The sequence below is a fragment of the Aristolochia californica genome, unplaced genomic scaffold (genome assembly GCF_029961685.1).
Source record: "Aristolochia californica isolate CCGP_79_NKW_82.1479 unplaced genomic scaffold, dmAriCali1.0.hap1 SCAF_4, whole genome shotgun sequence".
Lineage (NCBI taxonomy): Eukaryota > Viridiplantae > Streptophyta > Magnoliopsida > Piperales > Aristolochiaceae > Aristolochia > Aristolochia californica.
The window spans coordinates 46,564,462-46,581,549 of NW_027182103.1; the positions used below are offsets into that span (position 1 = coordinate 46,564,462).

The following is a 17,088-nucleotide window of genomic DNA, read 5'->3' on the forward strand; positions in this document are numbered from 1 at the left end:
AAAGGAACCCGTTCTGTCCGGGGAGGCTCAAACGAAGAGCATTCATTGCATTGCGTCGATAAAGACACGGAGTTCTTCCTCTTCCCTTGCCTCTTTCGATCTTCTCTCTTTATGACTTCCACAACCCGATTTCTCACTTTTTCCTCTGGCTTCTTTACTTTTCTTTCGCTTAATCGTTTATGATAAAATACAAACATGTCTTTCAGCTGCTTTTCTGAAACAGTAGCGACGTTAGAGTATGTGACTCCATAATTGTGGAACAAAGGCAGTCGGTTCCCGAGGAGAAAAAGAGAGAAAAGGTAAATGGACGTGACAAGGCTACCATTATCTCACTTTCGCTTTATATTTATTTTCATCCCTTTTTCTCTTTTCGTCTCTTTTGCGGTATGTACGACGCTACGACCACGTTAAAAGCCTCGCTGGGATCAATAAAGCCTTTCTTGCCTCTGCTCTTCCTCCGTCTGCATGTCGTTCCGAGAAAGGGAGGGGTGAGGAGATGTTCGACAATTGGAGATATGGGAAGGGTAAATTGTGCCATGGGTCATCAATCAGGGGAACGTATAACGTCTTTTCAGTTAATATTATAGTAGTGGAGTTATAGGTTTTTATTGTAGTCTGACAATCAATGGAGCGGCAGAGCGCAGCAGAAACAGAAGCAGACGCAGCTACAGCTGCGACTGCACAGCAAAAGCCAAGAAGAAGATGAGAGAGGCTCGCAAAAGAGACACAGGAAAGCCGAAGGGATGAAAAGGGTGGGAGAGTGAGAGAGAGAGTTTTTGGGTGATTTGATGTTATTTATTTTTTGATTTAAATAGAGTAAACAAGAGTACGTACGCATGGTGTGTCCGTCTCTTTTGACCCGTCTGCTTTTAGCAACGCCAAGGGTGAACAGTCTCAGCGCCAGCAGCACAGGCATGAATCCCCTTATCCTGAGCTTCAACGCCACCACTAACCAGACCTGCCCCACATCCATTCCTTCTGCTCTTTCCGAGATTCCTCTTCGTTTCTTTCTTCTGTTTTGATGGAAATCGATCTGAACGCCATGGATGATGCCGTAGAGGATCCTGCTATCAGTTCGTCAGCCTCTGTTTGTTTGGAGTTGTGGCAGGCATGTGCGGGCCCACTCATCTCCCTACCCCGGAAGGGGAGTTTCGTGGTGTATTTGCCGCAGGGACATTTGGAGCAGATGGGGGATTTCGCTTACATGAATTACGATCTCCCTCCCCACGTGTTTTGCCGTGTTCTTGACGTTAAACTTCATGTAGGTCTTTCCTTCATTCCCCTTTCTCATTGCGTATCGAAAGCTTCTCGTTTCGTCGTTAATGGTGGAAGTACCTGCTTTCTTTTTGTGGGTTATTAGGCGGAAGAGGCGACAGATGAGGTTTACGCTCAGGTCTCTCTCGTGCCGGAAAGTCAGGTAAGAGAACAGATTCTGCTCTGCATTTTTTTGTTTTTTTTTGTTTTGCTTCTCCAATTTGCGCTCCACTCCATACTCTCTTCTCTTGTCTGAAATGCATATTGGGTGGGTTTCATATATTTGAAAAAAAAAACAACAATTTTGTTATTGAGGGTCGATATATTCACGAACTGTCTTCTGGCAGCAAATGGTGGAGAGGGCTCGGGAAGGGGAGGTGGAAGCCGAGCCGCAGGAGGAGGCAGACGGTTTGACCAAGTCAACGACTCCTCACATGTTCTGCAAGACTCTCACGGCTTCTGATACTAGCACTCACGGAGGCTTCTCCGTTCCCCGTCGAGCAGCAGAGGACTGCTTCCCTCCTCTGGTAAGTGGTTATAATCGTATCATTTTAGCAATCACATCTGTACGTGTCTACATTGTAAAACTTTTCCCATTATCGATTTCGGAGCTGCCTTCACTTAAACACATCTTGCTTTCTTCTGTTAAATTCCTCTTTTCCTTTCTTCAATTCCGTGTTGGTCTTAGGATTATAAGCAGCAAAGGCCTTCCCAAGAGCTAATTGCCAAGGATTTACATGGTGTCGAATGGAGGTTTCGACACATTTACAGAGGTATTACTTGAACTTCCATGTGATATTCGTTGAACGTTTTTAATCCTTTACCTGAAGTTTCATTGTTATAGCTTTCGCTAATTTCTTCAAAAAGTTAAAACGTTTGTTGGGTTTCGGTGTGTAGGTCAGCCACGCAGGCATTTGCTCACTACTGGATGGAGTGCATTTGTAAACAAGAAAAAACTTGTTTCTGGAGATGCTGTGCTTTTTCTTAGGTAACAACTCGCCTCAGGCCTACTGTTCAAATTTGCTCTCTCTCTCTCTCTCTTTTTTTTTTTTTACTTGAATGTGAGCCTTTGATTAATTTTATTTAATCCTTTTCTTTTCTGGGTTATCGTCCAGGGGCGAGAATGGAGAATTGAGACTAGGAGTTCGACGAGCTTCTCAACTTCTCAGTGACATTTCATATTCAGCCTTCTGCAGTCAGAGGTCGAACCTGAGCTCCATTGCTGCTGTGGCTAAGGCGGTGGCCAAGAAGAGTGTTTTCCACATCTATTATAATCCCAGGTATTACATACCTTAAGGAATGACTCTATTGGAAAAGAAAAAAACAAAATAAAGAGAAGGGGGAAGGAAGACATGATGTGTAACCGCTTACTTTTAAGTGTAGTGTTTTCCAATAACTTATTATGTTGCGATGACTTTTCTCTTCAATTTCACAGCACCTGTTGTGAATTGTGATGGTACTGGCACATGCAAGCTAGTTTCTGTAAACAGGGACAGAGGAACCTTTTATTTTATTTTTCAATTCTGACAGAAGAAGATTACTGATCAAACAAAAGAAAAGAATATCATGATTGCTTATTAGCAGTTACAAGCATTTTCTTTGTTGTCTCGTTTTTGGAAATAACCAGATAGACAATTATGATGACCCTTAAGGCACAGTGAGTTGCTTTTTACGAAAATTAGATGAAGATTTCCTGTTTGTTGTTGTTGTCAAGAATTTTTTTCCCTTCTCCCACCCCCTATGAGTTCATTTTTATTTCTTTGTGGGTTGTGAAGAATGCAAAGATGTACTGTGATGGATAATCAGTTGCAATATTAAAAAATGATAATTAACTGCTCTTTGGTCTTTCCCAATACTGTAATTTGTGTAAATTTCTACTTTACTTTCATAATTCATCTTTTAATCTCCTTCCGCATTTCCTTCTTTATCCGCATGCTCTTAATTTTGGCTGTCATAGTATAGGATAATATAGGAATTGAGGCATCTGCACCCATACACATGCAATCAGGCAGAATTTGCAACAGTAATACTTGGATAATTGCATGGTGGGGTTGGATATTGGGGACCTAAAAAATCCTATATGTATTTGGGTGTATACTCCAAACACTTCCCCCGTATTGGCCTGTAGAGGCTGATACTGGATGCATTGGGTAGGGTAAAATCCTATAGGTGCCAACATCTAATACATATCAGCAGCATGGAACCACTTTTGCATGGGCATTAGATTGTGATTCCTGGCAGGGTTACATGTTGACCTACTTTCTAATTAATTCTTTTGATTTGTTACAACCTCTAAGCTGCAAGTAATTGACTTGTAGGGTAAGCCCGTCAGAATTCATAATACCCTACTGGAAGTTCTCTAAAAGCTTTGGTCATTCATTTTCTGTTGGGACGAGGTTCAAAATGCGTTATGAAACTGAAGATGCTGCTGAGAGAAGGTCTTTTCCTAATTGCATATTTTATAGAAATTGATCTTCTGTAATTAATCAAAACATCGAGAAGATCTGTTTGCTAACTTTTTGTGCTGCAGGTATACAGGGGTAATAAGTGGCATCAGTGACTTGGACCCTGTAAGGTGGCCTGGTTCAAAATGGAGATGCCTTGTGGTAAAGCTCTCTTCACTTCAGTACTAAGCTTCTACTGTTTCTGCTGTAATACAAAAATTATTTATATTTTATATGTTGGATCACTTTTTAATGGCTTCTCTGCAGGTAAGGTGGGATGATGATGTAGAAACCCGTAGGCAAAACCGGGTTTCGCCATGGGAGATAGAACCTTCTGGCTCTTTTCCAGGTTCTTCCAATTCCACTGCTCCTGGCCTTAAGAGAAGCAAACTTAGTCTTCCATCAGCCACAGCAGAGTTTCCTCTTCCTAGTAAGTTAATAGGGACTTGTATACTTTAGTTTTTCGACATTTTGGTTGGGTAATCGGACTCACTGGTCTCTTCTTTTCTCAGATGGGGGTGGGTTTATAGACTTTGGGGAACCTGTTGGGTTCCAGAAGGTCTTGCAAGGTCAAGAAATTTTGGGTTTTCAAACTCCTTACAAAGGCATTGCTGTGCGAAACAACAGGTTGCCTGAAGTGAGGGGTTGCATTGGTCTAAGAGACAATATGAGTGACTCATCATATAAGGGCATAGGCCTGAGTGAATCCCTTGGATTCCATAAGGTCTTGCAAGGTCAAGAAATATTTCCTCTGAAACAGCGATTCAAGGTGGATCGAGTGGATAAACAGGCTTGGGACAGAGGTGGTTTTGGTAGTTTAGATGGGGCTCACTTCTTCAACAGTGGGAGTGGCAATAGATGGGTTGCACAGGTCCAACCGGCACCAGTTCTGGCCCCTGTGTCTTCTCCATCCTCGGTGCTAATTTTTCCACATGCAAGTGTTCAGACTCCTCACTTGTACAGGACACATGGTACAGAAAAACCGAAAGGGGGGGAAGGTGGTGGCCACTTTGGTGGGCTCAGTAGTTGTGAAGGTCCAAGTAGGAAGTATGGGGCCTCACATAGTGGTCCAAACTGCAATGAGAATGATTTGGGAAGCTTGTTGTCATATCGTCATCACAATCAATATAAAGAGTTTGATACATGTGAGACCATTTATAGAAAAGCAGATTCCAGGGAGCAGCATGATGGTATTCAGTCAGCTAAAGGCAGTTGCAAGCTCTTTGGATTTTCCTTAACAAAGGAAACAAATTCATCAAATGAAGGTTGTGTCTCTCCAACTTCATCTCCCTATGCCGAGGACGGTTCTCCATTGCCCTCGTGCCTATCAGAGACTGCAGTCCGAAGTTGTACTAAAGTAAGAACAGTAAACAGTTTCAGTCCTCCTGTGAGTCATTTCCGTTGTTCTTTACTTTGTCATGAGATGAAAGTTGCAGGTTCACAAACACAGGAGTGTTGTAGACAGGGCCATTGATTTGTCCAAGCTTGAAGGGTATGATGATCTGATATCAGAGTTGGAGCGGCTTTTCAATATGGAGGGGCTGTTGGATGATCCCAGAAAAGGATGGCAAGTTGTTTACACAGATGATGCAGACGATATGATGCTCCTGGGGGATTATCCTTGGCAGTAAGAACTTAGATCGTATTTCTGTACTAAAAAAATGTTGTTGTTACATAATTTTCACTTCATAGTTCATATAATTTCAACTTTATCCTGCTTTCCTCAGCGAGCTTGCATTCATTCCCATGGGAATACTGGAAAGAAAATGATCTTTCTGCATTTTCTAAGTGGAAGCCCCCTTGGATATGTAGAGACTAGAGATCTGGCCTAAAGCTGATGAATTAAAGCATGCATCTTAACCATATTTTGCAGGGAATTTTGCAACATAGCTTCCAAAATCCTAATATACACACAGCGTCAACGGGTAACGACTTCGCGTGCAGTGGTCGGTGCTGATGATGCTCTTTATTCTTCCGATGAGGCACCTTCCCCTGTCCCTGTCGCTAAATGTTGCGTAGCGCGGATTGATTCTTTGCCTGTCGTTACGTAAAAAGATTTCTGGGTTGTGGAAAAGCAATGCTTTTAAGCTTTTCTACTTGTAATCTCTCAATTTCTGTCGGCAAAATTTAGATAATCCACTTAATTTACTTTTCATCTTGCGTGGTATAAATGCAAAGTGAGTGGTCGCTTTTGGTTTGAGCAGCAGAAATGCGGACAGTTGATTTATGAGGTGCTTCATCGGTTGAGCCCATTACCCAGTTGATAATTCAAGGTACAAGTTACGGTACTTTAATAATTTCTATAATAATTGTACCGTTGTTCGGCACGACGATCCTGAAAACTCCCAGAAAACGAACGAATTCCGATTTCCAGTAATGATCCGATGCAAGCGCTGTTTACAGGCAACAAATGCGCACTCTGGTCCATGCAGAATGAAGCTGGCATAATTTTCCCCTTCAAATTTAAGCCAGATAGAGGTTATCGTGTCAATTGCAGAAACTCTCAATTACAGGGATGACGTTGCCAGACGGTGCCGGAGACGGGTACAGATGAGGGTTCGAATGGTTCTGTTAAATTCCCGTCTGCCTGAGATACGAGTTTGATAAGCTCTTCTTTTTCCCATTTAGACCCAAAGCTGTCGTATATTGTAAGATACGATAAAATGAAAAATCAGTTCTTCCTGACCAGAGTGACACGGCTCTCCCCATCATCTGTGCGGTAGTGTTTGTTCTTATGCGGTAGGTCAAGACTGGTGATTGGGGTTGTTTGATTGTCTTCTCACCAGTTACGTTTCAAAATAAGTCGACATGAAGTGGGGAAACGTATCATTTCAATTGCGAGCTGACATAATGGGGGATTATAAAATGGTTCATCCTCCTGCAACTATCCGTTTTCCCTTGTTAAAAAGAACATTTCTCTTCTTGTCGGTCTTCGTTGTTAATTGCCCTTAAAGCCCTTTTATGCAATTGAAGCCATTAATGCTCTGCAAATGCTCCACCACAATTTTATTCAAAATGGAGTCTGCCTAGTGTTTTGTATTGATTCATGTTTGATGAAACCACATTCGACTGTAAATTTTGATAACAGTTAGGCTGATAAACTCCTCTCCGGCAGGAAGATCGGGAAGCTAAGTTATTCAGAATTTGTTTTATAGTGATGTCCCATCATGAGTCATCAGTGAAAAATAAAACTAAGAATCTCTGGCATAATCTCTGGCATGAAAAAAAGCCAAGCTCTGCAAAAACACTGAAAGAGAGTTCTGTGTCCAAATTCCAACAACATCCATAAAACACAGCAAAGGTGCGGCGATCGCAAAATGAACCACAGCAGCAAATTGCTCTTCGGCCGTCCTTCTTTCTTGGGTAAATTCATAACAATAAGAAAAGAAAATCTCGAAGAAGAGAAATAAAAAGGAACGGGCATCGGGTACCATTTTAGTAAGGAGGTGATCGGTAGAAAGAACCATAAGATCCACCACCTGAACGGGGTCGATTCCCGAAGGAACCAAGCCGATTCCGATCAGAATCCGATCCGCTGCGATTCATCCCTTCGTAGTATCCTCCCGATTTGGGGCGTCCGTCTTCTCCCTCCCTCGCGTGCCCTTGCCCTTGCCCTTGCCCTTGCCCTTGCCCGAACGAATTGTTCCGGTCGCGCGGTCGAAAGCCCTGTTTCTCTCTGTCCAGGCCAAAATTCTCCTCCCGACCGACGAATCCAGGCCGTAGATGCGGCGGAACGAACGGCTCCGGCTTAGGCAACGTCACCGGCTGAGACTCTCTCTGATCCCTCTCTCCGAGCATGAAATGATCTCTCTCATCTTTGATGGGGTAGGGAGAGGCGGTGGTGGAGGAATTGGTGCGGCCCAAAGGGCGGAGAGAAATGGTGTCGGGTGGGAAGGGCGGGGACGGATCGGCGGGTTTCTGGGGAGGAGTTTGAGGGCGAAGGGGGGGAGGGGGCGGATGGGGGGTGGAGGGGCGGGTCAGGACGAGCATGCGGCCATAGGGGCGAGTGGTGGAGATGGGGGCGTTCTGGGAGGCAGCGGGAGGAGGGGCAGCAGCGGAAGAGGAGGGTTTCTTGGGGCCGTAGATTTCGTTAAAATTAATGGAGGTGTACTTGTTGGTTTTTGCCATCCACCGAAGAGAGAGACAGAGAAGGAGAAAGGGAGAGGCTGTTTTTAGGGGAGGAAGAAAAACGGAAATGGGGACAGACGAGCCTGTTTTGAGGACGAAGGGAGAAGAAAGCGAGAGATGCCGGAATCCAGAAACACGTTCGCTTTTGTCCGTAGCCTGCTCTCTTACCACCTAACCTGGGCTCAAGTTGGGGTTATTGGGCCCATTCATTAAGCCCATTTCGGGTGATCTACCCAGTGGGCGTCCATCACACACCAAGCTACTAGGCTCCATATGATTTGGCATCGATCAATCACGGTCGCTTGCAAGGGACCCGTTTTTCTTTCGTCAAAAACCAGACTCTTAGGAGAATCAATGGTTCATCTGGATCAAGACGTTCAGCTTTGGCGGCAAACTTTCGGACTTGGAAGACTAACACGGGAGAGAGAAAGTTCCGATCAAAGACCAGCTGGGTAAAAGTGTTACGTCACGAGTGATATTGCGAAGCCAGGAACTTCACCCCTCCGGTGGATTCCTCATTCATGATTATATTATTTAATCTTCAAACACAAAACTCTAGCGAAGAATCTGCTCTCGTTTTCTCAAGCCACGAATCGTTAGATGCATTAAAGAATTCATACCATGAGAAGCTTGACTCGGGAGAAACGACGTTGAAGTTTTTGGTTTTCTGCATCTGCTTTTCGTCTCCTGGACAGCATTGCATTTCTGGAACGTGGGCGGTCACCAATTCATTCGTAAAATAGATGAAATGCTCTATAGATCATTAAAATCTCAATCCGTCAAATTCAAATATTCATTCAATCATCACTGCTGCCTTTGTCTTGTCTGATCGCGCTAACCATCCCAGGGGTGATGAAAACTGAGAAGAACCCATGAGAAGAGAAGTTTCTTTGTGGGTCGATTCGGATTTTTTTTTTCTCTTTCAATAATAAAGACAAGAGGCGAGATCACCATCATTCGCAACAACAAAAGAAAGAAGCGTCTTGTTTGACGAATCTTATAAATGAAAGAGTCTGTTCTCCGGCAACATTAACAAACTGATACCGTTTCCCTCCGTCCCTTGCTTTCCCATTCGCATCCCCAGCATAGGTTCAGAACCATGTCTGAAGGATCCACTTCATCCGAGGCTTCTTTAGAAGAAACACCCACATGGGCCGTCTCTACTATTTGCGCTGTCCTCATAACCATCTCCGTCCTGATAGAACATGGTCTTCATCTCATCGCTAAGGTACGTTTCCTTCACCGGATGTCGAATCTTAGTTAACATTTTTGACGTTTTTGGTGCGGTACTATTTGTCTCAGTTTCTGCAAAGAAGAAAGAGGAAATATCTCAATCAAGCTTTTCAGAACATCAGGGCAGGTGAGTAATGAACATGAAACAGACCGGTTTATGAGAACGGAAATGCTGGCTAAATTGCTAATTTCACTCCTCGACGGAAGAAGTATAACGGGTGTTCGTTTGTTTTTCTTTTTTGGATATTAGAGCTGATGCTCCTAGGATTTCTGTCCCTTCTTCTGACTGTTGCGCGACAGCCCATCTCCAAAATATGCATCCCCAAGAGCATGAGCGACTCCTTCCGTCCATGCGAAAACACCACGCTGCCAGCTTCTTTTCTAGAGGAAAGCACTTGCCAACGACAGGTGAGATTTAGTGATTACTCTTGGGTAATTTCTCTTTTTTTGTTTTGTTTTTCATGAAGGAATCTGTTGACAGAAACGTATATGTTTGTCTGGAAATCAGGGAAAGATTTCACTCATTTCGAGTACCGGCATCAATGAATTGCAGTTTTTAATCTTCATCTTGGCTGTTTTCCATGTTCTCTCTTGCATTCTGACTATGGGTCTTGGGATAGCGAAGGTAAAGTTTAACATAGCGACTTTTTTCTCTTCCTATCTCTCTGTCTGAGAATGAAACGCCGTGGCCATGAAAAATCTTAGATACTGAAAAGTAGACCCCGAATCAGGTCACAGTGAAACAGAGGACGAGGAAATTTCCAATGCGGTCTCTTTGTCCTGTTCTTCTGCATACCTACGTGATTTGACTAATTGATAACTTGATGTTTCTCCGTTGTTTTCAGATGAACAGATGGGAATCTTGGGAAGAAGAGACCAGGACGCTCGACTACCAGTTCTCAAACGGTAATCAATCTCCTCTTGCTTGCGCCTTATTACCGACGTTGCACCTGCCCTGTTTGTTCAACGCAACTTCTAGAAAAGTAGAACAGTCTTCAATCTCCAGTTTCTCATTGACGACGGATAAAATGTAAATTTGGGACATAATATGACCGTCAATCAGGTGATAGATATATATTAAACCCGGAAAATATCTGATGTGAAGATCGCCTTCTCTGGTTAAGATAATTCCAGTTATCAACAATTGTAACTGGAAAAAGAACAACAACTGCTTTGGCTGCTTTAAAATTTTTAAAACGTTTGAATGGTTCTGATCTCTCCTAGTTCTTGCAGACCCTCGGAGATTCAAGCTCGCCAAGCAGACATCTTTTGCGAAGAGACACTTGAGGTTCTGGAGTGGTCATCCCCTTCTCCTTTGGCCTGTTAGTTCATCTTTCTCACAAAAAATAAAAAGAACCTCTATTGTTCTTCATGATAACTGCCGCCGTCCTCATTTAATTTCCTTTTCTGCTTCGCTCCTAAAAATGCAGGCTTCTTTTATCAGACAGTTTACCGGTTCCGTCTTCAAAACTGACTATTTTGCTCTTCGACATGGATTCATCATAGTACAACCTACGTTCATCCGATGAATTCAACCTAACAAGTTCTACTCTACTGGCTAATCATATGAGAGTTTCTTGTTGTTGTTGCAGGCTCATTTTTCAGAGGGGAGCAAGTTTGATTTCAGAAAGTTTCTCAGAAGAGCTCTGGACGAGGACTTCTCAAAAGTTGTGGGAATGAAGTCTGTAATCTGCCCTCGGTCAATTTATTGCTTTCATTTCCTTGATTACATTAAAAAATCGTGAATTTGACTGTAGATTTCTCTTCTGTGCAGTCTTTGGATCTGGATGTTCTCAGTTCTTTTCATCTTTCTCAATGCCCACAGTAAGAAAAAGAAACCTAACGTTTCAGTTTGTTTCGGATAACCTTCCAGTCAATCACTGCAATAATTTCTTCAAAAGCTTATTTAAGTTCTTCCATGCTCAACTTGTTACAGAATTTCACAACTACGCCTGGCTTCCCTTCATTCCTTTAGTTGTAAGTTGCAAGTTTATAACCTTCGTATCTGTGAGACAAGATCCAGTCCTGGAGAAGTAACGAATCTAAGTGTTCTGCAGATGGCGCTGATCGTGGGGATGAAACTACAGTTTATCATAACGAATATGTGTTTGGAGAGTAGGGATGAATCAGTTGTAGTACGAGGAACTCTGGTGGTGAAGCCTCATGATAATCTCTTCTGGTTTGGTCGCCCTGGTCTGATTCTCCATCTCATCCAATTCATCCTATTCCAGGTAAATATTCTTAGAACAGGAGTTTCTCCACCTCTTCTGAGATAACAAGCTAGTGAATAGACCTAAAAATCAACATTCTCATGAATCGAAACTTTGCTTGGTTGCAGAACGCTTTTCAACTGGCCTTCTTCACTTGGACGTGGGTAAGTTCTCCTTCGTTTAATTCCTTTTATTTATTTTTTGTAGGAGAAAGATGAACTAACACTCGGTGTAAACACAGTACAAGTTCGGGCTGAGGTCCTGCTTCCACAGAAAAACGCAGGATATCATCATCAGAATTGCTACGGGATTCTTGGTTCAGCTCCTCATCGGCTATGTCACTCTACCTCTATACGCACTGGTCACACAGGTGAACACAAAATTCTTTTTGGGTTAACTCGCAATTCTGTTCGGATCCGTTCTTGGCTAATTGGTATCTGCATGAATGCCGATAGATGGGTTCCTCCATGAGTAAGGTTGTATTCACAGAACGGGTGGCTGATCGTCTGAAGACTTGGCATACTGTTGCAAAACGTCAGGTAGCAGAGAAGAAATCCAACTTCAGTGATCCTACACCAGAAATCTCGCCTTCTCACACAGTTGACACGTCGTTTTCTGAAGGAATAGACTTAGAGTTTCCCTCGCCATCGACGGAAGCTGATCATTACGCGGTCGATGAAATAACCGAGGATCCGCCCCCGTCCCGTTCCAATGCCAAAGGAAGCTATGATGGAGAAATCTCCTTTGGTTGGAGAAAGTAGGACGAGGTAATAATGTTTTTTTATTGGAAGGGGAAGGAGGTTTCGCTGTGTCCGTCTGAGCAGGCGGAGAAGGGAAGGGGTGCTAATACCCCTGCGATTTGAATGAAAATCTCTCTACAAATTATAAGACGATCGCTCCTATCAACTAAAAAATCCTGTATTTGAGGGTGCTTCCATTAAATGTAATCTGGCTATGCTTTTCTACAGTTGAAAGGGGGAGCAGAACTGAAAACCATAAGGGGAACAAGTCAGGCTTGGGATTTACTGAAACAAGAAAAATATTCATGTATCCAGTGATTGATTCACTCCACCGAACATTCTTGATTTGCTCTGACCTATTGTTTGTTCTATGCATGGAAATATTTGTCATCAGTTGTTAGACTTTGAATCCTTCCTGTACTCACCTGCCATGGAAAAGAGGCAAATAACCACGAAAGTCTGATTTACGTAAACTCGTGGGCAAAGAACATTAACACCAGACTTTTGGAGATATTCAGATACGGAAATCCGACGATCTCGCTTCTTCTTTCTTCTCTTTTCGAGATAAGATGATCATTTTTTTTCTTCATTTTTTAGGTCGGTGGCAGATTGAAACAAGTGTACTTCGACAAACGGAATTTAGTGGTATCAGCAATAAGAAGACTTCCACCTCAGCAGCACAGAGTAAGTCATCTCCGGGCCAACTCAGCAACACTCAGCTCCTCCAGAAGAATCCAAAAGGTGTCAACGAGTCATGTATTCATAGAAGAGTCTAGAATACTGTCTTCTCTGCCATGTATTTCAGAAGAGTCTAGAATACACTCTATATTGTATAAATACCTCACCATTTAAACAGATTTAATCGGAGAGAAAAATATCAACAATTGATTTTGGTGTTCTATCATTCTTTGTTTCTTCTATCATGGTATCCAGAGCTGTGTAAGGACTCACGTCCGTCTTCACCCATGGTTGAATCCCCAAACGTCCCCTCATTCTCCCTCCTATCTCCCTCCCATTTTCTCACCATCAAACTCAATCACGAAAATTAGTTGTTGTGGAAGGCTCAACTCATGCCTTACCTCCACAGTCAGAATGCTTTCGGCTACATTGACGGTTCCATCGCTGCCCCCAAACCTCTCGACGACACCCCCACAGATCACCCTTCCCCCTATTCCATCTGGAAACAACATGATCAAGCCCTCATGTCCGTCCTCATTTCTTCCCTCACCGAGCCCCTCATCGCCCATGTCGTCGAAGCCTCGACCTCCAGAGAAATCTGGCTCATCCTCAAAAACCTCTTTGCCTCCAAATCCCAAGCTCGCGTGATGCAGCTGCAATACCAACTCACGACCCTGAAAAAAGGGTCGGATTCCATCACCGACTATTATCAAAAAGATAAAATCATTCGCGATACACTCGCGACAGCAGGCAAGGTCCTCTCCTCGGATTTCATCGCCTACCTGCTTGCTGGTCTCGGAACCGATTTCAATTCGGTCGTGACCTCACTCACAACCTGTCTAGATCCTCTTTCGCCCTCCCAAGTCTACAACCACCTCCTTAGCCATGAATCCCTACTTTTCCATCACTAAACCCTCCTCCCAGCCTCCCCCAAATTTTCAGCGAATGCCACTACCTCTCTTCCGTCGAACCCCAGCACCAAAGGCAGGGGTTTCGACAGGCAAGGGTATCGTGGCAGAGGGGGCTCCCGAAGTCGTGGGCGTGGTCGCTTCGACGGTCGATCCCCTTGTTCCCCTTTTTCCCCAAATTGCCCTCCTTGTCAAATTTGTCACTGTCTCGGCCATATGGCCCTTCAATGCTACCACCGATTTGATCATTCCTATCATGCGGCCCCTCCTCCTTCCTTAGCCGCCCATCTCACTTCTGCCAATTTTTCTCATGCTCCTCCCTCCCCTGCTCCTGTTCCTCCTGTTGACCATAACTAGTATCCTGACTCGGTAGCGACTCATCTTTTTACTCATAATTTTTTGAACTTATCAATCAATCCTATTGAGTATAAAGGAGATGATCAAGTTCGTGTTGGTGATGGTAATTCTCTCCTTATTCACCACGTTGGCAACTCTGTACTTTCTTCTACTTCTGGCAATCTTTTCCTCCCTCAACTTTATCATGTTTCGTCTATTTCTAAGAATTTAATTTCTGTTAGAAAATTTTGTGAAGATAGTTCTGTATTTTTTGAATTTCATTCATCTTGTTTATTTGTGAAGGATTGTCGTACCAAGAAAACACTTCTGCGCGGTCCTACTAGTCAAGGCCTATATGTCTTCCCTCCCGCCGCCTCTTCCTATCAAGCTCATACTGGGTTCAAAGTCTCTCCATTCTAATGTCACGCTCGTTTAGGTCATCCCTCCATGCAATTAGTCCACCGCATCATCTCCATGCTCTTTCTACCAGTCAAGCGCTCTCCACAACCTGGGTTATGCTTTTCCTACTGTCAGGCTAAACTTCATCAACTACCATATTCATCCTCTCTGTCTTGGACCACTGCCCCTCTCCAACTTTTGCTTGCTGATGTATGGGGTCCTGCCCCCACTGTGTCTAGGGGTGGTTTTCAATACTACATCTCTTTTGTTGATGATTACAATCGATTTACGTGGATTTTCCATTACAATATAAATCCGATGTCGCTAATGTATTTTTATCCTTCAAGTCTCAAGTCGAAAATTTACTTCATACCAAAATACGTGCTCTACAATCTGATTGGGGTGGCGAATTTCGTTCCCTTCATACTGTACTATAGTCTCTTGGAATTCCTCATCGCTTGGCTTGTCCTTATGCCTACTCTCAAAATGGTTCTGTTGAGAGGAAACATATTGTCGAAATCGGTCTTGCTCTTCTTGCCCATTCTTTCTCCCCTCAGAAATATTGGTATGATGCCTTCCTTACTGCTGCCTACCTAATTAATCGCTTACCCACTTTGGTGTTAGATCACAAATCTCCCTTTGAAAAATTGTGGAACCGTCACCCCAATTACAATTTATTGAAAACTTTTGGCTTTCTCTGTTGGCCTAATCTTCGTCCTTATAATCGGCATAAAATGGATTATCGGTCTCATCCTTGTGTCTTTCTTGGTTACAACCCTAATCATCATGGCTACTTAAGCTATCACATCCCTACCTCTCGTATGTATGTCTCCCGTGATGTTCTATTTGATGAAACTATTTTTCCCTTTCAATCCTCCCCTTCCCTCCCCTCTCTTCCATTAACTACTCCTCTGCCCTCCTCGTATCTCCCTCTACAACCCTCTACCACTACCATCCCCAATCCTATTACTCCTTCCTCCCCTGGTTTCACTGTACCTTCTCCTCCGCCTCTGACCCCACCCACTAGACCCCCTTCCCCACTCTTACCACTACCCTCATCTCCCCCTCGTGAGCTTGTGCTTCCCGAGTCTTCCGTCATCTCCCTTTCCACCATTTCCAGTCCTCATCCCATGCAAACCCGATCCAAATCCAACCTCCATTTTCCCAAAATTCGGACCGACGATACTGTTGCCTGGTCACCCCCTCAAGCCCTCCTCACATCCCATGGCACTCCCGATGAACCCTCCTCTGTCATTGAAACTTCAAAATACCCGGAATGGCATCGTGCGATGCAACTCGAATTCGAAGCCCTTCTCTCCAACAATACCTGGACCTTAGTTCCTCCCTCCCCCTCTCAGCATGTTGTGGGCTGCCACTGGATTTTCAAAACAAAATACGTCTCAAATGGCTCGGTCAAGCGGTGAAAAACGCGACTTGTTGCCAAGGGCTACAGTCAGCTCAAGGGCTTGGACTATTCCGAGACTTTCAGTCTAGTTGTCAAACCAACAACCATCAGGTTAGTTCTTTCCATTGCCCTCTCTAAAAGTTGGTCGGTTCATCAATTAGATATTCAAAATGCTTTTCTTCATGACACGTTGGATGAAATGGTATTTATGTCTCAGCCAAGTGGCTTTGTTCACCCTCAATTTTCCACTTATGTCTGCAAGCTCAACCGTGCTCTCTACGGCCTTAAACAGGCCCTCCGTGCATGGTATGCTCGTCTGAACAGCAAACTCCTTGAATTTGGCTTTGTCATCTCCAAATCTGACACTTCTTTATTCATCTACCGCCATCAGTCTATTGTCTTGTATCTTTTAGTTTATGTTGATGACATTCTCTTTACTGGCTCCGATAGCTTTACCATTACTCAACTTGTTCAATTGCTCAGTGTTGATTTTCCCGTCAAAGATCTTGGTGATCTTCATTATTTCCTCGGTATTGAGTGTCACAAAACTCCGAATGGAATTTTTCTATCCCAACGAAAATATATCCTTGATTTACTACACAAGACCAATATGGCTAATTATAATCTTGTTGGCACTCCTGTCTCCCTCCACTAAACTTTCTGTTTTTTATTCTACATCTATGGAAGATCCTTCTTTGTACAGGAGTGTGGTGGGAAACCTCCAATATCTTCTCTTCACTATACCTGATTTAGCCTTCTTAGTCAATCGGGTCTGTCAATTTATGCATGCTCCTTGTCTTTCTCATTAGCAATCCGTGAAACGGATCTTAAGGTATTTGAAACAGACTCTGGATTATGGTCTGACTCTCACTTCTTCTCTGGCCCCTGTTCTGGCTGCCTTCTCTGATGCCGACTGGGCAGGCTGCCCTGACGACTGAAAATCTACCAGTGGCTATTGTTTATTCTATGGCACAAATCTCATCTGCTGGAGTTCAAAAAAACAAACTGCTATCGCTCAGTCTAACATGGAGGTTGAATACAAGGCCTTGGCTCATGCTACTTATCTCAGCCACCCATTCGATATTGTGATAATCTGGGGGCCTTGGCTCCAATCCTTATTGTCTGAATGGGGAATCTACTTACCTCAGCCACCCATTCTTTATTGTGAATACTTATCTGTGAATTCTGTGATGGATTCTCTAACCAAGCATGTCGACATTGATTATCATTTTGTTCGTGATCGTGTCCATAACAAGACTCTTCAAGTCTCCTTCTTTTCCAGTAAAAATCAGATCGCAGATATCTTTACCAAGCCCCTATCCATCACAAGATTTTGCACACTCAGATTGAGCC

The 17,088-nt window shown here is 43.6% G+C and overlaps 3 protein-coding genes across 4 annotated transcripts; 2 read left to right on the forward strand and 1 right to left on the reverse strand.

Annotated features, from left to right (window-relative positions):
- The first annotated feature begins 460 nt into the window (after window positions 1-460).
- On the forward strand, window positions 461-5,913 carry LOC137962463 (auxin response factor 3-like). Of its 2 annotated transcripts, XM_068809340.1 has the most exons (12): window positions 461-1,261; window positions 1,361-1,417; window positions 1,602-1,781; window positions 1,943-2,027; window positions 2,152-2,242; window positions 2,370-2,534; window positions 3,573-3,692; window positions 3,785-3,860; window positions 3,966-4,128; window positions 4,211-5,055; window positions 5,135-5,325; window positions 5,572-5,913. In XM_068809340.1, the coding sequence occupies exons 1-12, from the start codon at window positions 1,022-1,024 to the stop codon at window positions 5,747-5,749; spliced, it is 2,391 nt and encodes a 796-aa protein (XP_068665441.1). In that variant the 5' UTR covers window positions 461-1,021; the 3' UTR covers window positions 5,750-5,913. The 2 variants fall into 2 exon arrangements, with proteins under 2 accessions (XP_068665441.1, XP_068665442.1); XM_068809341.1 differs by lacking the exon at window positions 5,572-5,913 and having other exon boundaries at window positions 5,160-5,302.
- A 1,220-nt stretch (window positions 5,914-7,133) lies between these two features.
- LOC137963477 (classical arabinogalactan protein 9-like) lies at window positions 7,134-7,826 on the reverse strand. Its single transcript, XM_068810593.1, has one exon. It carries the CDS (start codon window positions 7,824-7,826, stop codon window positions 7,134-7,136), a length of 693 nt encoding a protein of 230 aa, XP_068666694.1.
- Window positions 7,827-8,925: 1,099 nt separating this feature from the next.
- On the forward strand, window positions 8,926-12,335 carry LOC137963772 (MLO-like protein 12). Its single transcript, XM_068810965.1, has 14 exons — window positions 8,926-9,054; window positions 9,129-9,186; window positions 9,310-9,467; window positions 9,568-9,684; window positions 9,905-9,965; window positions 10,293-10,381; window positions 10,490-10,564; window positions 10,652-10,740; window positions 10,834-10,883; window positions 10,996-11,036; window positions 11,117-11,290; window positions 11,398-11,433; window positions 11,511-11,639; window positions 11,725-12,335. The coding sequence occupies exons 1-14, from the start codon at window positions 8,926-8,928 to the stop codon at window positions 12,028-12,030; spliced, it is 1,512 nt and encodes a 503-aa protein (XP_068667066.1). The 3' UTR covers window positions 12,031-12,335.
- The last annotated feature ends 4,753 nt before the right edge of the window (window positions 12,336-17,088 follow it).